Below are 26,134 nucleotides of genomic sequence, written 5' to 3'. Positions count from 1 at the left end.
ACAGGTCCAAATAGAAAAATGGTCTTTAGTCCTTTTCTGTTTAATCCAAAGTGGAGTCTAGCCCATGCCTGGGACTCCCCAGCCTTAATGCTGGGAAAGAAAACTGTTAAGTGAACAATTTCAGTCAATTCCTGTGTCCTCAGTTTAGAATGCAGGAGAATCAGAACTCTTTTAAACCATGGATTTTTAAGTTTCTTACTGATGTTGTGGTTCTCAGAGCTCTTGCTGCACATTTAAGCATGTCTAGCTCTTGCAAGGACCACCTGCAAAGTACTTGGTTGTTAGGAGCCTGTGAGGCCATTTTGATACATTTTTAAATCTTGCCTAAGTCGCACTTGGAGCACGCTGAAGGCAAAGAAAGCATGGCTCATTTATAGGATGATATGCTGGTGGGGGTTCTCATAATAGCAGGTATTTATAGAAGGCCAGTGATTTTTCTGGAAGCAGAGATGTCACAGCCAGTGTGATATGTAACAGAGAAGCAGCTGTGGTACAATTTTATTCTTACAGTTCTAAACAATCTACACGTCAGGTAGGGAAGCTGTCTAAGCCATAGAACAGCATGAAGCATCTCTTCTTCTCAGGGCAAGGCTTTGCTTTGTGATCCTAGGGGCAAGGGGTGGGTAAATCTACTGGTTATAAAACTAAACAAGAACAACTTGAAAATGTTTGGTGCTTTATGCAGGGCCTGCTCAGTGTTAAAGCACTTGAGGGCTGTGTGTGTGTGTGTGTGTGTGTGTGTGTGTTGTGTGTGTGTGTGTGTGGTGATAGGGCCACAAGGCAAGCAGCTGCCCGATTGTCCATTTTCTTTAAAAACACAAACACACACGCGCACACGCACACACACACAGTTATCTACCAGGTCCACCATCTCTGACTGCTTTGCGTCAAAAAACAGACTGTAGGAAGGAACAAAATAGGGATGTTTTACCTTTATGGCCCACTGGAGTCACTAGTAAAGCAGGTAGGGGTGTGTGTTTGTGTGTGTGTGTGTGTGCACGCGTGCGCGTGTGTGTGTGTTTTAACTGTGGTACACTACCAAGTCTAACATTATATATTGCTTCTCTTTATACCTGCCTATTGCTCCCCACAATTTATCCATATCCTAATCACTTGAAGACCTATAACTAATAAAATAGACTGTTTTGAAAGCCTATATAGTTCTTGGGCACTTGAATATTTGATAAGTAGAATAACTTCACAATGTATGTATTTTCTTTTTGTATTTTAGGAAAATGTGAGGAGTATCACAAAGATGATATTTAGGAAAACTTCATTTATAAAGTAGTTGTTTTTCCCATGAGTTTCTAAGCAATTTTTGTGGTGCTTGTTTCTGTTACTCTTTTTGTTAAGAGCCCACCAGGTTCCAGGCGCTGACCTAACCACTTTATGTGTTTTTTTCTTTATTTTACAGATAAGGGTGTTAAGAATCAAAGAAAGACAGTCAAAACTTTAAATAAAAAATAAATTCACCCCAATGAAATAATAAGTCAAGGCAACAATCATCAATGACTGTTAAAACCATTAGGTGAAAAGCTCACAAGGAACTTTGTAAGGGAGAGATCAGGTCAAAAACACCAAAACCCACTGTTCATTCCTAACAGCATGAAAAGAAAGACAATCAGGCGTTATATGTCTCCCGATGCGATGCAATAGAAAGTATGCAACACAGCCTGTGAAGTAATTTCAGCAAAAAAACCAAATCTCATCAAGTCTCCAGAACTCACATTATTTTTCAATATTAGGATGTTGGGGAAGAAGGGAACTTATAGTTTAAGAGACATAACAACCAAATTAAATGTCTGCACCTTGTTTGCATCTTGATTTGAACAAACATCCTGTTAAAGAAAAATAAAGAGCCAGGCACAGTGGTTCATGCCTATAATCCCAGGACTTTGGGAGGCCAAGGCAGGAGGATCAGTTGAGGCCAGGAGTTCAAGACCAGCCTGGACAACACATTGAGACCCCATCTCTACAAAAAATAAAAAAAAATGAGACAGGCATGGTAGCACATGCCTGTAGCTCCAACTTTTCAAGAGGCTGAGGTGGGAGGTTCACTTGAGCCCAGGAGGTTGAGGCTGCAGTAAGCCGTGATCACACCACTGCACTCCAGCTTGGGCAACAGAGAGAGACCCTGTCTCAAAAAAAAAAAAAAAGTTAATTATGGAAATCTGAACACTGAATATTTGGTATTAAGGAGTTGCTAATTTTAGTTCTTATCTTTTAGAGATTCATACAGAGGTGTTTACCAATGAAATGATACTTGTGGGATTTGCTTTCAAAGTAATCTATGGAGGAGGTAGGAAAGGAGTTGGTAAACGGTAGGTTAAAGAAATTTGTCTTTGTGTTGATAATTGTTGAAGTTAAGTGATGCATACATGGGGACTCAACATACTGCTGTCTCTGCTTGCCTTGTTCTGGAGTACAGTGATATGATCTTGGCTCACTGTAACCTCGATCTCCCAGGTTCCAGTGATCTTCCCACCTCAGCCCCCCAAGTATCTGGGACTGTGGCTATGGGACTATAGGCGTGCACCACCACGCCTGGCTAATTTTTTGTGCTTTTCATAGAGGCGGGGTTTCGCCATGTTGCCAGGCTGGTCTTGAACTCCTGAGCTCAAGTGATCCACCTGCCTCAGCCTCCCAAAGTACTGGGATTACAGGCGTGAGCTGCCACGCCTGGCCCTGTCTCTATACTTTTTTGTTTGATAGCCAGGCTGGTCTTGAACTCCTGGGTTCAAGCAGTCCTCCCACCTTGGGCTCCCAAAGTGCTGGGATTATAGGCATGAGCCACCACACCCAGCCAGTAAGCATTTTTAAAAACCAAGCTTCTGAGCCCCAGATTTTGAGATCACCCTGGGCAACATGGTGAAACCCCATCTCTACAAAAAATGCAAAAAAATTAGCCAGGCAGCTGGGCACGGTGGCTCGTGCCTGTAATCCCAGTACTTTGGGAGGCTGAGGCAGGCGGATCATGAAGTCAGGAGATCGAGACCATCCTGACCAACATGGTGAAACCCCAACTCTACTAAAAATACAAAAATTAGCTGGGCATGGTGGCGCTTGCCTGTAATCCCAGCTACTCGGGAGGCTGAGGCAGGAGAATCACTTGAACCAGGAAGTTGGAGGTTGTGGTGAGCCAAAATCACGCCACTGCACTCCAGCCTGGTGACAGAGTGAGACTCCGTCTCAAAAAAAAAAAAAAAAAAAAAAAAAATTAGCCAGGCATAGTGGCATGCACCTGTAGTTTCTGCTACTTGGGGAAACTAAGTTGAGAGAATTCCTTGAGCCCAGGAGGTCAAGGTTGCAGCAAGCTGTGGTCGCGCCATTGCACTCCAGCCGGGGTAACGGAGCAAGACCCTGTCTCAAAAAAAAAAAAAAACAAGCTTCTACATGTTTGCTTAAAATAGTAGATTATTGATGGACATGTTTATGGCCATTAGGTTTGCAATGGGAAAGAAACACTACATTAAACCTAATCTACTTAGCTTTATTCTCAGGAGTAATCAGACTTTTTAAAAATGTTGCTAGGTTACAAAAAGGCAAGGAGTATAGATATTTGAAAGGGACTTCCCTTTTAAGATATATGAGGGGAAAAAGAAACTCCCAACAAGGAAACTTACACAGAGCCACACAGAGCCTTCTGCCTTTCAGATGGGCCTAGGCCTGAAGCATGAGCTATACCAGTGTTAATACAGCTGACAGAGCCCAAGCATTTACACAGCTCAAATGAACATGTTCCCAAGAGCATCAATCATAAGCCTTAGCCAGAGCCTCTAGGGAGCCATGTATAATTAGCTTTGAAAACTATTTTGCAGAAAGTTTCTCAGTTGTTTTAATATTGATCTATTTTGAAGACAACTGGAATCTAAATTGATACTTGAGCTCTAATTCTAGATTAACCTAGAGGTTTCAAGCCATTACCAATGCTGTAAAAACGGAAATTTTAGAATTTTAATAAACCTGACCATTGTTTTCCAATAATATTTCTAGTTATATTGTTTTATAGTTTGTAATTCCATTAGTTAAATGTGGTATTAATTGCCTACAGTACAATATTATAGAGAGGCAGTATGGTATAATAGTTAGTTTGAGCTTCAGAACCAGACTGCCTGGGTGTGAATCCTGGCTTTGTCACTTCCTAGCAGAGTGACCTTTGAATGAGTTACTTAAGCTTTCTATGCTTATGTTTTCTCATACAAAAATATGGGAGTAGTAATAGTAATCAAAATTTTCCAGAGAATCAAAACTAGTGGGAGATGATAGATAGATAGATAGATAGATAGATAGATAGATAGATAGATAGATAGATAGATAGGATTTATTTCAAGGAATTGGCCTATGTGATATGGGCAGCTGAGAAGTATGAAATCTGTAGGGCAGGCTGGAAATTTTGGGGCAGGCCCTGGTGCTGCAATCTTGAGGCAGAATTTGTTCTTTCTCAGAGAAACCTCAGATTTTGCTTGTAAGACTCTTCAGTCGATTGTATGAGGCCCACCCACATAATTGAGGATAATCTGCATTAGATAAAGTCAACCGATTGTAAATATTAACCACATCTACAAATTACCTGCACAGCAACACCTAGATTAGTGTTTGGTTGAATAGCTAGGTACCATAGCCTAGTCAAATTAACACATAAAACTAACCGTCGGGCCAGGTACAGGGGCTCACGCCTGTAATCCTAGCACTTTGGAAGGCTGAGGGGGGGGGGGGTGGATCACGAGGTCACAAGTTCAAGACCAGCCTGGCCAAGATGGTGAAACCCTGTCTCTACTAAAAATACAAAAATTAGCCAGGTGTGTTGGCAGGTGCTTGTAATCTCAGCTACTCGGGAAGCTGAGGCAGGAGAATCACTTGAACCCGGAGGGTGGAGGTTGCAGCGAGCCGAGTTTGGGCCACTGCACTCCTGCCTGGGCGACAGAGTGAGACTCCATCTCAGAAAACAAAAAAACTTACCATCACACCTACTATCAAATTCATAAAACTGTGATAATTAAGTGTGTTAATGCATATAAAGCACTTAGAATGGAGCTTAACACATAAGAAGCCCTCATAAAGACTAAGTAAAAGAGCTTTGCTTTGTAAGATCAGCCACCATTTATTAAATAACTATAATATGCAAAGTTCTGTGTCTAACATTGTGGGAAATTCAGTGGTAGTCACTATAGAACCATAATGTATCTGCACAGGATTAAACCATGGAGATCATTTAGGCCAGCCTCTCATCTTAAAAGTGTAGAAGCTGAGGTCCAATGTTTTTGTAAATACACAACCAGGGTGGTTTTTTTTTTTTAATATAGTGATGAACAATACACAGAGAAAGCCCTGACCTCATGAGCCTTACATCCTAATAAGATAACTATTGATGACTGTTTCAGTCTCAAATCTAATGAATGTTCTTACTCAGTTTTCATGCAGGAAGGGAAGGAGAAGTTGGGCTCAGAGACTGTGCTGCAAGCCAAGTGTGCCTAAAGCATTGAACGGATAAAGCAGAAATGTTTCTATGTTTCATTTTGTTTGTTTGTTTGGTTGGTTGTTTTTTGTTTGTTTGTTTTTATTTTGAGACAGAGTCTTGCTCTGTCACTCAATCTGGAGCACAATGGTGTCATCATGGCTTATTGCAGCCTCAACCTCCTGGGCTGAAGTGATCTCCCACCTCAACCTCCTGAGTAGCTAGTACTACAGGCATGTGCCACCATGCCCAGCTGTTTTTTTTTTTAGAGACAGGGTCTTGCTATGTTGCCCAGGCTGGTCTTGAACGCCTGGCCTCAAGTGATCCTCCTGCTTTGGCCCTCCACAGTGCTGGGATTAAAGACATGAGCCACCTTTAGACTCAGGGGCTTAGTAGGCTTTTCCACAATGACATTACTATTTAGTTTGAAATTTTAATGTAGCCCTTCAGTGAGGGTCTTTGTATCAGGATTCAAGTCATTTCTCAACAATGTACTAAATACTTCTGAATGGCCCAAGGGAAATTAAGAATGTACTTTCTTAGCACTTAGTTTTCAACCACTGTGAAACTTGGCCATTGGGGAAGTTGTCTCTTATCCCCTTTACATGGAGAGCCATTAACAATAATTGCATTAAAACATTAGTAATACATCTGTAGGACATTTTATAGTTTTACAGAGTACTTTTGAGAGGTAAGCAGAGCAAGTATTATTATACCTACTTAGAAGATATCTAAGGCTCAGAGTTGTAAAGTGGGTGGCCCAAGACTCCATAGTAAATATCAGGTTCTAGCTGCCTAATTCCTAGTGTAATGTGCTCTTTGCTATATATTACTCTGCTGGCAATGTCTGGTGGGTATAGGTCTGGAGAGGAGCTGCTTACCAACCCTACAGTTCTCTTCTTTAGTTCTTTTTTTTTTCTTTTTCTTAAAGAGACAGGGTCTCACCTTGTGTCCCAGGCTGGAGTGCAGTGGCACCATCATAGCTATCTAGCAACCTCAAACTCCTGGACCCAAGCATTCCTCCCACCTCAGTCCTGAAGTAGCTGGGACTACAGGTGTGTGCCACCACACCCAGCTTGCTTATTTATTTACTTATTTTATTTTTATTTTATTTTCCCTTACTGTGGAGTCAGGTCACAAATATTTTTGATTTTTTGTAGATATGGGGTTTTGCTATGTTGCTGAGGCTGGTCTTGAACTCCTAGCCTCAAGCAGTCCTCCCACCTTGGTCTCCGAAAATGCTGGGATTACAGCACCTGAGCCGTGTTGCCCAGCTTCCTTAGTTCTTAAGTGAAGGCAGTCTTTACCTGTAATTAATCTTTACCTATAATTAATTTGAATGTAACTTTTTGACTTTGCTTTAAACAAATGACAGTAAATATTTTTAAACCTGCAGCTTGTTTTGCTGAGAAAAAGCCTCTCTGGGGTTTAACCAAACCTGTAGGCTATGAAGTTATTGAATTTATTTTTATCTTTTTCTTGCTCTGGAAATTAATCTGAATGTTTTCAGTAATGTGTACCTTTCTTTGGATTAGACCTAAATGTGCCTTTATGTGATAATTTGGCTAGGTTTTATGAGTGTACGTACTTGTAAATTTGGGTCTTATTTTAATTAACCATAACTGTCTGAAACTTGAATTTTGGAAAGTTTTCTCTGCATTTGTTAATTCTGCCAGGTCACAATGGTGGCTCTGAAACTTATATATGTACCTTTTCTTACTTGACAAATGTTTGTCCAACAGATATAAGACTATTTAAAATAGCTTTCCTGTTCACAGTGTATAGTCCAGTTAAACAGGAAAGTCTCTGAAATTAGTCTCACCTTTGTTCCTGTCTCTACTATAGCATTTGGCACATCATATTATAATCATTTACTTATATGTGTAGCTGGGACTACAGGCATGTGCCACCATACCGGCTACTTTTTTTTTATTTTGTGTAGAGACAGGGTCTTACTGTGTTGCCCAGGCTGGTCTCCCAACCCCTGGCCTCAAGTAATCCTCTCATCTGAACCTGTTGAGCCATTGGGATTACATATGTGAGCCACTGCACTAAGCGTGTCTGTGGGTTTTGATAAGAACTTTGTTGTGGCACCTTTTAGAGGTAATGAAATATAATGAAAAGAAAATTCATATTGAAGTCAATCAGACCTCCTGGTTCCAAATCTCAGGTCTGTCACATTTGCTAGTGCCTTGGGCAAATTACTTAAACTTTCTGAACCTCAGTTTACATACCTTTAAAATAAGGAAAATAGTACTGATTTTACAAGGTTGCTGTGATAAATTATTAAAAGTACCCAAAACAGTTCTGCTGCATAGCAGATGCTTCACAAATACCTTCTTTTTTTGTTAGCATCCCTAGGCCTAGCAATTCAATACTTAAGGTCTCATTAAACTTTTGTTGAATGACTTAATGATTAGATGAATACATACTCTTTTCAAAGAAGAAGAATCATATTTATAGTAAAGAATAGCCAGGCATGGTGGCTCACGCCTGTAATCCCAGCACTTTGGGAGGCTGAGCCAAGCGGATTGCTTGAGCCCTGGAGTTCAAGACCAGCCTGGGCAACATGGTAAAACCCCATCTGCACTAAAAATACAAAAATGAGTCACTGCGCCTGGCTTGTTTTTTCATTAGCCTTTCCTTTATTTTCCTGTATTTTTGCACTCGAGGCTCAGAGTGGGAAGATCACTTGAGCCCAGGAGACAGAGGCCGAAGTGAGCCGAGATTGCACCACTGTACTCCAGCCTCGGTGGCAGAGCAAGACCCCAGAGATAAAATAATAATAAAGAATAATTAATATTATAGAATTGATTTGCTATTGATTTTATCTTTTAATTTTGTTAAGTTAAAAATGGATTCTCCCTACATTTCAAAATTATTGTTACTGTGTGCCTAGTGAGTAGAGGTGTAACACTACATAGTTTCATTGCACCTACCTATGCCTTTCATGTCTTAAATTTCTTGCCTTTTATGTATTCCACGTGGAATTTTATGTTTTAAAGAAGAATTATTTTCCTTAGTCTTCTTTGATCTTCCTTCTGTCCTTCCTCATGGCATTTTGGATTCTCTTTCATTTGTGACATCTACCTTACTGTAGATTATACAGATATTATTTGTAGACTTGTCTATGCCTACCGCCTAGAGCTGAAAATCTACTACAGGGGTCCTTATTTAGGATTCCTTATTAGTCTTTCTGAGACTATGATGATAGCTATGAACTATCCCCCCCCCCAGAAAAATGTATACACGTACAAACTAAAGTTTTCATATCAGTGTGAGTTCAGGAGGTTCACGAACTCCAGGGTAAGGACTCTTTCTATATTGTGTTTCTTCAGAGCAGTAACTGAATTTCATTGACCTCTGTGTCTATGGCAAAGCCTATCATGTACATGTGTAGGAGATACCCAGTACATAATTTATGAATTGATGAATTCACATGTAAAATGAGAATCTAAGTTTATTACTCTAGAATCTGTAAACACAGTTTTCTTTTGTGTTTCCTTAGGCTTTCATCTGAGTGGCACAGTAACTGAGCTGGCCACTACCTCTGAACCAGCAGTGACTTACAAAGTTGCAATCAGTTTTGATCGATGCAAAATCACCTCAGTGACATGTGGCTGTGGGAACAAGGACATATTCTACTGTGCCCATGTGGTAGCGCTCTCACTCTACAGGATCCGTAAACCAGAACAAGTCAAATTGCGTCTTCCTATCTCCGAAACCCTTTTCCAGATGAATAGGGACCAGCTACAAAAGTTTATTCAATATTTAATCACGGCACATCACACTGAAGTTCTTCCTACTGCACAGAAACTGGCAGATGAGATTCTATCCTCCAACTCAGAGATCAACCAAGTGAACGGTAATTGTACAACTTTTTTATTGAAAAAAAAAAAAAAAGGTCTTTTTCATCACCACTGTCACCAAACCAACCCTCTTACCTCTACTTTATTGCTTTATTGCATGTTATGAGGTTGGGATATTTCTGCAGTTGCAATCACTTAATTTTAATCATTTCATTCTATCCAAACAACTGTGTTTAACTCTAAGTTTCTTAAAGCAGTCCAACTGTGTATCTCAAAAAGGTTTTGGTGAAAAAGAACAGAGAATGATAGTATTATATATTGGTCTAGTTTATGGACTTTGTCGATGCAGTCCCTGTCCCTAGGAGCCTGAAGTGTTCAAACTGAAAGAAAGCACAAAATAATTTGCATCATTCAGTGAATTGAGATGGATATGAGAATTCCCTTGATATTTCAGGACCCTACATTAGCATCAGAGTTATCCTAAGGAGCATGTGTTAGCATTGTGCTTATGAACTATATATTGGGGGTGCATTAATGGAGAAAGAGTTTATGTTCACTCATTGATTCAACAAGTATTTATTAAGTACCATGTGCAGGGAATAGTGCTGATTGTTGAGAGTCTAAAACAGACATGGTTCTTAAACTAGCTTATAACCTAGTAGCAACAACAGACAGGTCTGAAACAAATGCTTGTTTTTATAGTGAAACCAGATTGTAGAAGCCTAATCATAGAAAACCGTTGAAAATTTTTAAGACGGGGCCAGGCATGGTGGCTCACGCCTGTGATGCCAGCACTTTGGGAGGTCAAGGTGGGTGGATCACTTGAGGTCAGGAGTTCAAGACCAGCCTAGCGAACATGGTGAAACCCTGTCTCTACTAAAAATACAAAAATCATCCAGGCATGGTGGTGCATGCCTGTAATCCCAGCTACTTTGGAGGCTGAGGCGGGAGTATTGCTTGAACCTGGGAGGCAGAGGCTGCAGTGAGCTGAGATCATGCCACTGCACTCCATCAAAGGCCTTCATTTTGCTTTTAGATCTCACTATGCTTAACATCAAACGGGATGTCACAACTCAGGTTTGTTACATAGGTATCATATCCATTAACTCATCATTTACATTAGGTATTTCTCCTAATGCTATCCTTCCCCCTGCCCTCCACCCCACGACAGGCCCGGGGTGTGATGTTCCCCGCCCTGTGTCCAAGTGTTCTCATTGTTCAATTCCCACCTATGAGTGAGAACATGCAGTGTTTGGTTTTCTGTGTGCAGAGGACTTTATATATGTTAATCCATTTAGGTTTCAAAACTACTTTGTGAGGTATAATAATTTCTGCTTTATAAATAAGGAAGTTATTTATAACCTAGGTTCATTTGATATAAGAATTTTTTGAATTTCTGTAAAGTTTTTTGAGTTTCCCTAAACTACCTTTCTCTTTTGGACGATAACTGATACAGTTTGGATTTGTGTCCCTGTTCAAATGTCATATCCAGTTGTAATCTCCCATGTTGGAGAAGGGGCCTTGTGGGAGGTGAATGGATCATGGGGGCAGATTTCCCCCTCTCTGTTCTCCTGATAATGAGTGAGTTTTCACAAGATCCGGTTATTGAAAAGTGTATAAGCACCTGCCCCTTCTCTCTCTTCCTCCTGCTCCAGCCATGTAAGATGTGCCTGCTTCCCCTTTGCCTTCCACCATGATTGTAAGTTTCCTGAGGCCTCCCAAGCCATGCTTCCTGTACAGCTTGCAGAACCATGAGCCAATTAAGCCTCTTTTTAAAAAATAAATTACCCATTCTCAGGTTTTTTTTTTTATAGCAGTGCAAGAATGTACCAATACAGAAAATTGGTACTCGGAAGTCAGGCATTGCCATAAAGATAACTGAAAATGTAGAAGCAGCTTTGGAACTGGGTAACAGGCAGAGGTTAGAAAAGTGTAGAGGGCTTACAAGAAGACAGGAGGATGAAGGAAAGTTTGGAGCTTCCTAGAGGCTCGTTAAATTGTTGTGACCAAAATGCTGATAGTGATATTGACAATGAAGTCCAGGCTGAGATGGTCTCAGATGAACATGGGTTGCTTTTTGGGAACTGAAGCAAAGATGTTTGAGGCATTGTGCCCCTGCCCTTGGGATCTGTGGAACCTTGAACTTGAGAGTGATGATTTAGGGCATCTGGCAGAAGAAACTTCTGTGCAGCAGTGTTGAAGATGTAGCCTGACTGCTTCTAGCAACCTCAGCTCATATTCGTGAGCAAAAAAAAAAAAAAAACAAAAAACTAACTTAAAACTAGAACTTATATTTAAAAGGGAAACAGAGTGTCAAAGTTTGGAAAATTTGCAGCCTGGCCATATGGTAGAAAAGAATTCCCCCTTTCAGGGGAGGAATACAAGCTGGCTGCAGAAATTTGCTTAAGTAAAGCCAACACAATGAGGAAAATGTCTCAAAAGTATTTCAGACACCTTCATGGCAGCCCCTCCCATCACAGGCCCAGAGATCTAGGAGGGAAGAACGGTTTCATAGGCTAGGCCCAGGGCTCCGCTACCCTGCTCCTTAGAACACTGCTCCCTGCATCCCAGCCACTCCAGCTCCGGCTGTGGCTAAAAGGGCCCCAGATATGTCTTAGGCCACAGCTCCAGAGAGTGCAAGCCATAAGCCTTGGTGGCTTCCACATGGTGTTAAGCACAGAGGTCAAGAGTTGAGGCTTGGGAGCCTCTGCCTAAATTTCAGAGGACGTATGGAAACGCCTGGATGTCCAGGCAGGAGTCTGCCACAGGGGCAGAGCCTTCATGGAGAGCCTCTACTAGGGCAGTGTGGAGGGGAAATGCGGGTTGGAGCCCCCACACAGATTCCCCACTGGAGCACTGCCTAGTGGAGCTGAGAAGGGGGCTGCTGTCCTCCAGATCCCAGGATGGTATATCCACCAACAGCGTATACTGTGCACCTGGAAAAGCCACAGGCACTCAACACCAGCCCTTGAAAGCAGCCATGGGAGCTGAGCTCTCAGGGGGTGGAGCTGCTCAAGGCCTTAGGTGCCCACCCATTGCATCACTGTGACGTGATATGAGACATGGAGCCAAAGGGGATTATTTTGGAGCTGTAAGGTTTAGTGACTGCCCTGCTGGGTTTTGGACTTGCCTGGGGCCTGTAGCCCCTCTCTTTTGGCTGATTTCTGCCTTTGAAATGGTAGCTGTATTTACCCAATGCGTATATTTCCATTGTATCTTGGAAGTAACTAGTTTTTTATTTTACCGGCTCATAAGTGGAAGGGACTTGCCTTGTCTCAGATGAGACTTTGGATGGTGGACTTTTGAGTTAATGCTGAAATGAGTTAAGACTTGGGGGACTGTTGAGAAGGGTGATTGTATTTTGCAATGTGAGAAGGATATGAGATTTAGAAGGGGCCAGGGGCAGAATGATATGGTTTGGATTTGTGTCCCCACCCAAATCTCATATTGAATTTGTAATCCCCACTATTGGAGAAGGGCCTGATGGGAGGTAATTGGATCATGGGGGTGGATTTACCCGTTGCTGTTCTCATGATGGTTAGTGAGTTCTCATGAGATCTGGTTATTTAAAAGTGTGTAGGCTGGGCACAGAGGCTCACACCTGTAATCCCAGTACTTCAGGAAGCCAAGATGGGTGGATTGCTTGCACACAGGAGTTTGAGACCAGCCCGGGAAACATGGCAAAACTCTGTCTCCACAAAAAATTCAAAAATTAGCTGGGCATTGTGGTGCATCCCTGTAGTCCCAACTACTCAGGAGGCTGAGGTGGGAGGATGGCTTCAGCCCAGGAGGCAGAGATTGCAGTGAACCAAAATTGCACTGCTGCACTCCAGCCTGGTGATAAAGCCAGACTTTGTCTCAAAATAATAAATAAATATAAATAAAAGTGTGTAGCACCCCCCACTTCTCTCTCTTCCTCCTGCACCAGCCATGTAAGACATGTCTGCTTCCCCTTTGTCTTGTAAGTTTCCTGAGGCCTCCCCAGACATGCTTCCTGTACGTCTTGTGAAACCGTAAGCCAATTAAACTTTTCTTTATAAATTATCCAGTTTCAGTTATTTCTTTATAGCAGTGTGAGAACAGACTAATAAAATAACAGCTACTAGTGTGAAAGAGGCAATGAGACCAGGTGGGTGGCCTGTATGATGGAGTAGTCTACATGCCAAAGGACCTGTCTTTCCCAGTTGTTCAACAGAGCCAATCAAGTCTTACAAACAACCTCAGAAAGAACAGTCAGATCTGGGCATGGTGGCTCACGCCTGTAATCCCAACACTTTGGGAGGTCAAGGCAGGAGGATTGCCAGAGTCCAAGAGATACAAACAGCCTGAACAACATAGTGAGACCTCATCTCTACAAAAAATCAAAAAATTAGCCAGGCATGGTGGTGTGTGCTTGTGGTCCCAGCTACTCAGGAAGCTGAGGCAGGAGAATTGCTTGAGCCCAGGATGTCGAGGCTGCAATGAACAGTGATCATGCTACTGTCCTCAGCATGGACAACAGAGTAAGACTCTGTCTCAAAAAAAAATAAAAGGAATAAAGAACAGTCAGACAGGCTTCCAGGAACTCTTGCTAACTAGCAAAAATGTTATGTTGCTTTATACTCAAAGTTGCAGTGTTTACATAATAATCGAGCTCTCTCTATTTGAGTGATACTGTCAAAAAGTAGCTCTCTATATCTCTTCTTATCCCACACAGAGAGGCTGTTCTACTCTGACCTCCTTTTTGAGACCAGAGTTCTGCCCCCATCCCCCAGGCCTGTAGCACCAGAGAGAGGAATAGCTCTGTACCCTGACAGCTGGGCTATGGCCTGCTTTTGTGCCTCATTCCCGCTATCTTTTCCCCCAGAATTATTTCCAAGCTCTCTTGCCTCTTCTTGAACTGGCTGCCTTGGTTCAGGACCTGTATTGGCCTGTCTTTTTCACCACAACTGTCACCAAAACAACCCTCTTCCCTCATTACTACTGTGCTGAAGAAACCTACATCCCTCATTACTCTTCTCATTCCCATATCTTAATTTTTGTCTGAAATTAGGCTGCAATTGCCACGATCAACTTGAGATGTGATTCTCAGCCTTCCCCAGGAACTACTACTTCTGTATACATGTTTATCCCATACTTATATTAGCTTTCTACGACAGGTTCCATAGTATTCTACAGGCCCTTTCCTGATCTATTTCTATAACCAGTACTGGTATAAGCAATGATATAAAAAGGGGAGATATCATAGAGATAAAATGGACTGGACTGAAAATCCAAGTGTATTGGATGAGTGAAGACTGAATAAGAAGAAGAAATAGAACTGAATTCCAAAATGTCTAGCTAGGATGGCATTGATGGTTTTGATAATGATGTTGCCATTCATTAGAGAACAAAAGAGGAGAAATGAATTTAGGAGGAAGATAGATTTAAGTTTGAGATACTTCTAGGACATTTAAATAAAGATTTCTGATGAAACAGTTGAATATATGGACCTGGAACTGAGGGAGAAAGTTAGAATTTTTGAAATAAAAAATTTTAGATAAAAATGATGTTTGAAATCATATTCCTGTTCCCTGCTAAATCTTTAAACACTTAGAACATTTTCCTTCACCTTTCTCTTTAACTCCATTCCTCACCAAAACAAACCTAAAACAGCAGGAATAAAATTCCTAAAACTGCTAGCTGCCTGCTTTTAATCTTAAGAACAGATCCAAGCTTTGCTCTGCTCCCCACTTCCCTGAAACCATTTCTTGCATTAGTCCCTATATGTGTTTGTAGCTAGACATTGGCTTGTCTTTTTTGGATTGGTTACTTAGATTGGACTATCCTTCCAGCTCTGCTTCTAGCACTACTCTATGCCCTATTTGTGACTTGCTCTGGTAACTCCATACCCCAAGATTATCTGGGATACAGCATCCTGGCCAAGACTTCAGTTTCTCTTATCCAAAAAGAAAGATTGAGGAAGGAGACAGAACAAGATGGCAAAATAGAAGGCTACACCAATTGTTCCCTACCTCCTCACATGAGGACACCAATCTAAGAACCATCTACACACAAAAAAAGTACCCATATAAGAACCAAAAATCAGGTGAGCACTCACAATATCTGGTTTTAACTTCCTATTGCTAAAAGAGGCACTGAGGAAATAGGAAAAACAGTCTTGAATCACCAGTGCCACACCTCCCCAATCGCCCAGCAGTCATAGCATGGTGTGGAAAGCATTTTGGTGCATTGGGAAAACAGAAATTGCAGCATTTCTGAGGCATTAAACTCAGTGCTGCCCTATTATAACAGAAAACAAAACCAGACCAAACTCAGCTGACACCTCCCCATAGAGGGAGCATTTAAACCAGCCCTAGCCAAAGAGGAATTGCCAGTCCCAGCAGTCCAAACTTGAATTCCAGCAAGCCTCCCCTCTGTGGGCTAAAGTGCTCTGGGGCCTTAAATAAACTTGAAAGGCAGTCTAGGCCGCAAGGACTGCGACTCCTAGGCAAGTCCTAATGCTGAACTGGGCCCAGAGACAGTGGACTGTGGGGAGACATGTGACCTACTGAGACACCAGCTGGGGTAGCTGAGGGAGTGATGGCATCACCCTTAACCCCAGGCAGTTCAGCTTTCAGCTCCAGAAGAGACCCCGTCCCTTTGCTTGAGGAGAGGAGAGGGAAGAGTGGGGATGAATTTGTCTTGCATCTTGGATACCAGCTCAGCCACACCAGGATAGGGCACCAGTCAGAGTCGTGAAGCCCCCTTTCCAGGCCCTAGCTCCCTGTACTACATTTCTTGACACACCTTGGGCCAGAAAGGAACCTGCTGCCTTTGAAGGGAAGGAGCTAGTCCTGACAGGATTCATTGCCTGCTAACTGAAGAGCCCTGAATAACCAGCAGTGATACTCATGTACTACATTGAGAACCTTGGGTGAGACTCTGAAACTTGATGGCTTAAGGTGAGTCTCAGGACATTCCCAGCTGTGGTGGCTATGGGGCAAGATGCCTTCCACTTGAGAAAAGTGGAAGTAAAAGCAAAGGGGACTTTGTCTTTCACCTTAGGTACCAGCTCAGCCACAGGGTCTAGAGCACCAAGTGGCCTCTTGGGGTTCTTCATTCCAGGACTTGGCTCTTGGATGGCTTTTCTAGACATGCCCTGGGCCATTGGGGAGCGCACTGCCCTGAAGGGTGAGTCCCAAGCCAGGCAGCATTCACCACAAGCTGACTGGAGAGGCCTTGGGCCTTAAATGGTAGTCTGGCAGTACTCCTCGTGGGCCTGTGGTAGTGGTGGCCATGGGAGGTTCCTCTGCCTTTGGAAAGGGGCAGGAAGAGTGGAAGTGTCATGCGCATCCATGTGAAGAGACCACCGAACAGGCTTTGTGTGAGCAACAAGGCTGTTTATTTCACCTGGGTGCAGGCGGGCTGAGTCCGAAAAGATAGTCAGTGAAGGGAGATAGGGGTGGGGCTGTTTTACAAGATTTGGGTAGGTAGTGGAAAATTACAATCAAAGGGGGTTGTTCTCTGGCTGGCAGAGGTGGGGGTCACAAGGTGCTCAGTGGGGGAGCTTTTGAGCCAGGATGAGCCAGGAGAAGGAATTTCACAAGGTAATGTCATCATTTAAGGCAGGGACCGGCCATTTTCACTTCTTTTGTGGCGGAATGTCATCAGTTAAGGCAGGAACCAGCCATTTTCACTTCTTTTGTAATTCTTCATTTGCTTCGGGCCATCTGGACCTATATGTGCAGGTCACAGGGAATACAATGGCTTAGCTTGGACTCAGAGGCCTGACAGGAACGACTATGTCTTGTGGTTTGAGTGCCAGCTCAGCCACAGTACAGTGGAACAGCAGGTGAACATCTAAGGTTTTTTTACCCTAGTCCCTGGCTCCTGGATGGCACCTCTGGACACACCCAGAGTCTGGAGGAACCCACCATCCTGAAGAGGAGGACACAGGCCTGGCTGGCTTTGCTACCTGCTGATTATGGAGCCTCAGGGCCTTGAGTGAACACAGATGGTAGCCAGGGAGTGGTTACAGCAAACCTTGGGTGAGACCTAATTTGGTGCTGGCTTCAGATTTGACCAAGCACAGTCCTAGTGGTGGTGGCCACAAGGGTATTTATGTCACACCACTACCAGCTCCAGTAGCTCAGAAGAGAGAAAGACCCCATTAGTTTGGGAGAAACTAGGAAGAGAGCAAGAGTCTCTGCCTGTGGTTGCCCAGAGAATTCTTCTGGATCTTGTTCTAGACCACCAAGGCGGTACCTCTATGGGTCTGCAAGAACCACAGCATTACTGGGGTTAGGGTACAGCTTAGATCACAATACCCAAGTCCTTTCAAATATCTGGAAAGCCTTCCCAAGAAGGACAGGTACATACAAGCCCAGGCTGAGAAGACTACAACAAATACCTAATTCTTCAATGCCCAGACACTGACGAACATCTACAAGCATCAACGCCATCCAGGAAAACATGACCTCATCAAATGAACTAAAGGTACCAGGAACCAATCCTGGAGAAACACAGATGTGTGACCTTTTGGAAAGAATTCAAAATAGCTGTTTTGAGGGAACTCAAAGAAATTCAAGATAACACAAAGAAGGAGTTTAGAATTATATCAGATAAATTTAACAAAGAGATTGAAATAATCCAAAAGAAGCAAAAATTCTGGAGCTGAAAAATGCAATTGGCATACAGAATAATGCATCAGAGTCTTTTAATGGCAGAATTGATCAAGCAGAAGAAGGAATTAGTGAACTTGAAGACAGGCTATTTGAAAATTCACAGTCAGAGGAGATGAAAAAAAATAAAATGAGTGATACATACCTACAAGATCTAGAATATAGCTTCAAGGGGCAAATCTAAGAGTTATTGGGCTTAAAGAGGATGTAGAGAAAGAGATTGGGGGTAGAGAGTTTATTCAAAGGGATTATATCAGAGACTTTCCCAAACCTAGAGGAAGATATATCAATATCCAAGTACAAGTAGGTTATAGAACACCAAGCATATTTAACCCAAAGAAGACTACTTCAAGACATTTAATAATCAAACTCCCAAAGGTCAAGGATAAAGAAAGGTTCCTGAAAGCAGCAAGAGAAAATTAAAAAGTAACATACAATGGAGTCTGGCAGCAGACTTCTCAGTGGAAACTTTACGGGCCAGGAGAGAGTGGCATGACATGTTTAAAGTGAAGGAAACAAACTTTTATCCTAAAATAGTATGTTTGGCAAAAATACCCTTCAAACATGAAGGAGAAATAAAGACTTTCCCAGACAAACAAAAACAGGGATTTCATCAACACCAGACTGGCCTACAAGAAATGCTAAAAGTGAGTACTTCTGTCAGTACAAAAAGGATGTTAATGAACAATAAGAAATCATATGAAGGTACAGAACTCACTGGTGATAGTAAGTAGACAGAAGAACACAGAATATTATAACACTGTAACTGTGATGTGTAAACTACTCTTAAGTAGAAAGACTAAACTATGAACCAATCACAAATAATAACTACAACTTTCAAGACATAGCATAATAAGATAAAAGTAGAAACAACAAAAAGTTAAAAAGCAGGGGCACGAAGTTGTAGAGTTTTTATTAGGTTTCTTTTGGCCTGTTTGTTTGCTTATTTAAACAGTGTAAGTTGTCATCAGTTTAAAATAATGGGTTATAAGATAGTATTTGCAAGCCTCATGGTAACTTCAAGCCAAAAAAAAAAAACAGATACACAAAAAGTTAAAAGTAAGAAACTAAATCATATCACCAGAGAAAGTCACCTTCACTAAAGGAAAACAGGAAGGAAAGAAGGAAGAGAAGACCACAGAACAACCAGAAAACAAATAACAGAATGGCAGGACTAAGTCCTTACTTATCAATAACAACACTGAATGTAAATAGACTAAGCTCTCCAATAAAAAGACATAAAGTGGCTGGATGGATTAAAAAAAATTAGACCCAGTGATCTGTTACCTACAAGAAACACACTTCACTTATAAAGACAAACACAGACTGAAAATTAAGGGATTGAAAAAGGTATTTCATGTCAATGGAAACAAAAAGGAGTAGGAGTAGCTATACTTTTATCAAACAAAATAGATTTCAAGACAAAACCTAAAAGAAGAGACAAAGAAGGTCATGATATAATGATAAAGGGATTAGTTCAGTAAGAGGATATAACAATTGTAAATATATATACACCCAACACTGGAGCACCCAAATATATAGAGCAAATACTATTACAGATAAATAGAGAGATAGACCTCAGTATAGTAATAGCTGGAGACTTCAACACCCCACTATTAGCATTGGACACATCTTCCAGACAGAAAATCAACGAACATTGGATTTAATCTGCACTGTAGGCCAAATGCAACTAATAGATATTTACAGAACATTTCAGCCAGCAGCTGCAGAATACACATTCTTTTCCTCAGCACATGGATTATTCTCAAAGATAGACCACATGTTAGGTTACAAAACAAGTCTTAAAACAGTCAAAAAAAATTGAAATAAGCATCTTCTCTGACCACAGTGGAATAAAACTAGAAATCAATAACAAAAGGAATTTTGGAAAGTATACAAATACATGGAAATTAAACAATAGGCTCCTGGATGACCAGTGGGTCAATAAAGAAATTGAGAGGAAATTGAAAATTTTCTTAAAACCAATGATAATGGAAACACAACATACTAAAACCTATGGGATACAGCAAAAGCAGTATTAAGAGGGAAATGTATAGCTATAAGTACCTACATCAAAAAGGTGAAAAACTTCAAATAAACAATCTAATGATGCATCTTAAAGAACTAGAAAAGCAAGAGCAAACCAAACCCAAAATTAATATTAATAGAAGAAAAGAAATAATAAAGATCAGAGCAGAAATAAATTAAAATGAAAACAATACAAAAAATCAATAAAACGAAAGGTTGGTTTTTTGAAAAGTTAAACAAAATTGACAAACCTTTAGCCAGACTAAGAAAAAAAGAGAGAGGACCCAAATAAATAAAATCAGAGATGAAAAAGGAGACATTACAGCTGATACCACAGAAATTCAAAGGATCATTAGTGACTACTGTGAACAACTATATGCCAATAAATCAGAAAATCTAAAAGCAATGGACAAATTTCAAGACACATACAACCTATCAAGACTGGACCATGAAGAAACCCAAAACTTGAACAGACCAATAACAAGTAACAAGATCAAAGCCATAATAAAAAAAAGTCACCCAGTAATGAAAAGCGTGAGACCCAGCTGAATTCTACCAAACATTTAAAGAAGGATTAATACCAATCTTACTCAAACTATTCTGAAAATAGAGGAGGAAGAAGTACTTCCAAACTCATTCTACAAGGCAAGTATTACCCTGATACCAAAACCAGACAAAGACATATCAAAAAAATAAAACTACAGGCCAATATCTCTGATGAATATTGATGCAAAAAATCCTCAACAAAATACTAGCAAACTGAATTCAACAATACATTAAAAAGATCATTCATCATGACCAAGTGGGATTTATCCCTGGGATGCAAGGATGGTTCAGTATATGGAAATCAATCAATATGATGCATCATATCAGCAGAATAAAGGATAAAAACCATATGATCATTTCAATTGATGCTGAAAAAGCACTTGATAAAATCCAACATCTCTTCATGATAAAAATGCTTTAAAAATGGGTATAGAAGACACATACCTCAACATAATAAAAGACATATATGGCAGACCCACAGCTAATATCATATTGAATGGGGAAAAACTGAAAACCTTTCCTCTAAGATCTGGAACGTGACAAGGATGCCCCATGTTACCACTGTTATTCAACATAATGCTGGAGGTCCTAGCTAGAGCAAGCAAACCAGAGAGAAATAAGGGGCATTTAAATTGGAAAGGAAGAAGTCAAATTATCCTCGTTTGCAGATGATATGATCTTATATTTGGAAAAACCTAAAGACTCCACCAAAAAACTATTAGAATTGATGAACAAATTCAGTAAAATTGCAGGATACGAAATCAACATACAAAAATCAGCAGGCCAGGCGCAGTGGCTCACGTCTGTAATCCCATCACTTTGGGAGGCCGAGGCAGGTGGATCACCTAAGGTCAGGAGTTTGAGACAAGCCTGGCCAACATGGTGAAACTCTACCTCTACTAAAAATACAAAAATTACCCAGGCGTGATGGTGGGCACCTGTAATCCCAGCTACTTGGGAAGCTGAGGCAGGAGAATCGCTTGAACCCAGGAGGCAGAGGTTGCAGTGAGCTGAGATCGTGCCACTGCAACTCCAGCCGGGGCGACAACAGTGAGACTCCACCAAAAAAAAAAAAAAAAAAATCAGTAGCAATTGTATATACGAACAGCGAACAATCTAAAAAATACATTTAAAAAGTAATCCCATTTACAGTGGCCACAAATAAAATTAAATACCTAGGAGTTAACCAAAGAAGTGAAAGATCTCTATAATGAAAACTATAAAACACTGATGAAAGAAATTGAAGAAGACACCAAAAAATGGAAAGATATTCCACGTTCATGGATTGGAAAAAATCAATATTGTTAAAATATTCATACTACTCAATCTACAGATTCAATGTAATCCCTATCAAAATACCAATGACATTCTTCACAGAAATAGAAAAAATAATTCTAAAATTGTTTTTTGTTATGTGAAACCACAAAAGACCTGGAATACCCAAAGCTATCCTAAGCAAAAAGAACAAACAAATGGAGTAATCATATTACTTGACTTCACATTATACTACAGAGCTATAGTAACTAAAATAGCATGATACTGTCATAAAATAGACACACAGACCAATGGAACAGAATAGAAAACCCAGAAACAAATCCACACACCTACACTGAACTCATTTGTTACAAAGGTGCCAGGAACATACACTGGGGAAAAGACAGTTTTTTCAATAAATGGATGCTGGGAAACTGGATATCCATATGCAGAAGAAATGAAACTAGACCCCTATCTCTAGCCATATACAAAAATCAGATAAAAATGGATTAAAGACTTAAATCTAAGACGTGAAACTATGAAACTACTACAAGAAAACATTGGGGAAACTCTCTAGGACACTGGACTGGGCAAAGATTTCTTGAGTAATAACCCAAAAGCACAGGCAGCCAAAGCAGAAATGGATAAATGGGATCACATCAAGTTAAAAAGCTTCTGTACAGAAAGGAAATAATCAACAAAGTGAAGAGACAACCCATAGAATGGGAGAAAATATTAGCAAACTACCCATCTGACAAGGAATTAATAACCAGAATATATAAGGAGCTTAATTCAATAGGAAAAAAATCTAATAATCTGATTTTAAAATGGGCAATAGATCTGAACAGACATTTCTCAAAAGAAGACATACAAATGGTAAATGAGTATATGAAAAGGTACTCAATATCATTTGTCATCAGAGAAATGCAAATCAAAACCACAATGACATACTATCTCACCTCAGTAAAAATGGCTTATATCCAAAAGACAGGCAATTTCAAGTGCTGGTGAGGATGTGGAGAAAAGGGAACCCTCGTACACTGTTGGTGGCAAAGTAAATTAGTACAACCACTATGGAGAACAGTTTGAAAGTTCCTCAAAAAACTAAACAGAGCTACCATATGATTCAGCAATCCTACTGCTGGGTATATACCCCAAAGAAAGGAAATCAGTATATCAGAGAGAGGTCTGCACTTGCATGTTTGTTTGTTGCAGCACTGTTCACAATAGCCAAGATTTGGAACCATTCTTAAGTGTCCATCAGCAGATGAATGGATAAAAAAAATGTGGTACTTATACATAGTGGAGTACTATTCAGCAATAAAAAAGAATAAGATCAGCTGGGTGCAGTGGCTCACACCTATAGTCCTAGCATTTTGGGAGGTCGAAGCAGGCAGATTGCTTGAGCTCAGGAGTTCAAGACCAGCCTGGGCAACATGGAAAAACTCCATCTCTACAAAAATTACAAAAAAGTAGCCAGGTGTTGGTGGCATGCACCTGTAGTTTCAACTACTGGGGAGGCCGAGGCAGGAGAATTGCTTGAGCCTAGGAGGTTAAGGCTGCAGTGAGCCACGATCATGCCACTGCACTCCAGCCTGGGTGACAGAGTGAGACCCTATCTCAAAAAAAAAAAAAAAAAAAAAAAAAAGATGAGATTCTGTCATTTGCAACAACATGGATGGAACTGGAGGTTATTATCCTAGGTGAAATAAACCAGGCACAGAAAGACAAATATCATCACGTTCTCACTTATTTGTGAGATCTAAAAATCAAAACAATTGAGCTCATGGGGGTAGAGAGAGTAGAAGGATGGTTATGAGAGGCTGGGAAGGGTAGTGGGGGCATGTCAGGGAGGTGGGGATGGTTAATGTGTACAAAACATAGTTAGAATGAAAAAGACCTAGTATTTGATAGCACAACAGGATGATTATAGTCAATAAATAATTTAATTGTACATTTTTAAATCACTGAAAGTATAATTGGATTGTTTGTAACACAAAGAATAAATACTTGAGGTAATGGATACCCCATTTTCCATGTTGTGATTACTATGCATTGCATGTCTATATCAAAACATCTCATGTACCCCATAAATATATACACCTACTATCTACCCACAAAAATTAAAATTAAAAAAGAAAGATTGAATACCAAGAGAAAAGTAAGATAACTTGAGAAGTCAGGTCAGGCACCATGTTTTGTTAATTTCTGAGTGTCCCTCACCAAGCACAATACCTGTAAAATAATCAGTGTTCTGTAAGTGTTTGTTGATTGAAAACATCCTTGAATAAACAGGTGATGAAAGAGGAGCCAATGTAGGAATTAACAAAGTAATGGGAAAAAACTAGCAAGTTATTATCAAAGAAAATGTAGCATTGAGTTTCAAAAAGTGAATGGTCAACAGTGTGGAATACTGTGGAAGATAGAACTAACAAACATGGAAAGACAATTTGGGGGAAATACAAACTATGCAGAAAGAATAAAACTTTGAAAAATTATTAGTATCAGAAATAAAAAGATATTGCAACCTATGAAATAACAACTAGATACTACAAAAACAAATGCAAAGAACAGAAAAAAAATCATGAATATTACAAATTTGATGGCAGAAAATTTTAAAACTCAATAGAACTGTTGGAACATAAAATTCCTACAGAGAACAGCCCTTGCTGCCACCAACATGGAGACTTTGTACCGTGTCCCGTTCTTTGTGCTCGAATGTCCCGTTCTTTGTGCTCGAATGTCCTAACCTGAAGCTGAAGAAGCCACCCTGGATGCCCATGCCGTTGGCCATGACTGTGTATGCTCTGGTGGTGGTGTCTTACTTCCTCATCACCAGAGGAATAATGTATGATGTTATTGTTGAACCTCCAAGTGTTGGTTCTGTGACTGATGAACATGGGCATCAGAGGCCGGTAGCTTTCTTGGCCTGCAGAGTAAATGGACAGTATATTATGGAAGGACTTGCATCCAGCTTCCTGTTTACAGTGGGAGGTTTAGGTTTCATAATCCTGGACCGATCGAATGCACCAAATATCCCAAAACTCAATAGACTTCTTCTATTCATTGGATTTGTGTGTGTCTTATTGAGGTTTTTCATGGCTACTCAAGTATTCATTCATGAGAATGAAACTGCCAGGCTATCGGATGGGTTAGAGTGCATTTGAGAAGAAATCAGTGGATACTGGATTTGCTTCTATCAAAGAAGTTTTAAAGGCTGTACCAGTCCTCTAATATGAAATGTGGAGAAGAATGAAGAGCAGCAGTAAAAGAAATATGTAGTGAAAAAACAGGAAGCATATTGAAGCTTGGCCTAGAATTTATTCTTGGTATTAAAGAGACAAGTTTATCATAGTATTTTTTTTTCCTGCTGATCTATTGCTATGCCAGCGATGTTGAGTGGCATTTTCTTCTTAGTTTTTCATTTCTTAAAGAAAATATACTCCGTATCTACAACTATAAATCAAATAAAGTGATTATTTTTTGCAACCCCCTTAAAAAAATTCCTATGGAGTAGAGCAAAAAGAGAGATGAAAAAGAGGAGAAAAAAATGTATCAAAAATTAAAACGAGTCCTCAAATTCCAGTGTTTAACTAATAGGGGTTAATAGGGGTTTCAGAAATAGAAAACAGAGGTAAGGAATTCACCAATGAAATGATTGAACAAAATTTTCTAGAATAAAACATGAATTTCTTTTTTTTTTTTTTTTTTTTTGAGACAGAGTCTCACTGTGTCGCCCAGGCTGGAGTGCAGTGGCGCAATCTTGGCTCACTGTAAGCTCTGCCTCCCGGGTCCACACCATTCTCCTGCCACAGCCTCCCCAGTAGCTGGGACTCCAGGCACCCACCACCATGCCCAGCTAATTTTTTGTATTTTTAGTAGAGACGGGGTTTCACCATGTTAGCCAGGATGGTCTGGATCTCCTGACCTTGTGATCCACCCACCTCGGCCTCCCAAAGTGTTGGGATTACAGGCATGAGCCACTGTGCCCGGCCCAAAAACGTGAATTTCTAAAGTGAAAAGATTCAGTCTGGGTGGGATGGCTCACGCCAGTAATTCCAGCACTCTGGGAGGTCAAAGCAGGAGGATCGCATGAGCCCAGGAGTTCAAGACTAGCCTGGGCAACAAAGTAAGACCCCCATCTCTACAAAAAAAAAAATCAAATTAGCTGGGCATGGTGGTATGTGCCTGTAGTCCCAGCTGCTCAGGAGGCCGAGGCAAGGCCAGAGGATTGCTTGAGCCCAGGAGTTTGAGGCTGCAGTGAGCTACAATGGCACCACCGCCCTCCAGCCTGGGAGACAAAGATCTTGTCTCAGGAAAAAAAAAAAAAAAAAAGACAAACAACAGCAACAAAACAGTGAGAGGATTCCACTAAATGCCAAGAAAGGGAAAAGAATAAT

General features: G+C 40.7%; 1 protein-coding gene and 1 pseudogene across 3 annotated transcripts in view; both read left to right on the top strand.

Annotated features, from left to right (window-relative positions):
* The window catches only part of ZSWIM5 (zinc finger SWIM-type containing 5), a 176,199-nt gene that overhangs the window by 101,859 nt on the left and 48,206 nt on the right, over nucleotides 1-26,134 (top strand). For all 3 annotated transcript variants that reach the window (XM_032160637.2, XM_032160639.2, XM_032160638.2), the window contains exon 2: nucleotides 8,964-9,320. In XM_032160637.2, the coding sequence (XP_032016528.1) occupies nucleotides 8,964-9,320 (357 nt within the window). The remainder of the gene's footprint in view (nucleotides 1-8,963; nucleotides 9,321-26,134) is intronic.
* Nucleotides 16,221-24,890, top strand: LOC116473876 (oligosaccharyltransferase complex subunit OSTC-like; annotated as a pseudogene).

Source organism: Hylobates moloch, unplaced genomic scaffold (assembly GCF_009828535.3).
Source record: "Hylobates moloch isolate HMO894 unplaced genomic scaffold, HMol_V3 SCAFFOLD_8, whole genome shotgun sequence".
NCBI lineage: Eukaryota > Metazoa > Chordata > Mammalia > Primates > Hylobatidae > Hylobates > Hylobates moloch.
Note: the sequence above shows the minus strand (reverse complement) of the source record. Positions and strands in the feature narration are given on the sequence as shown.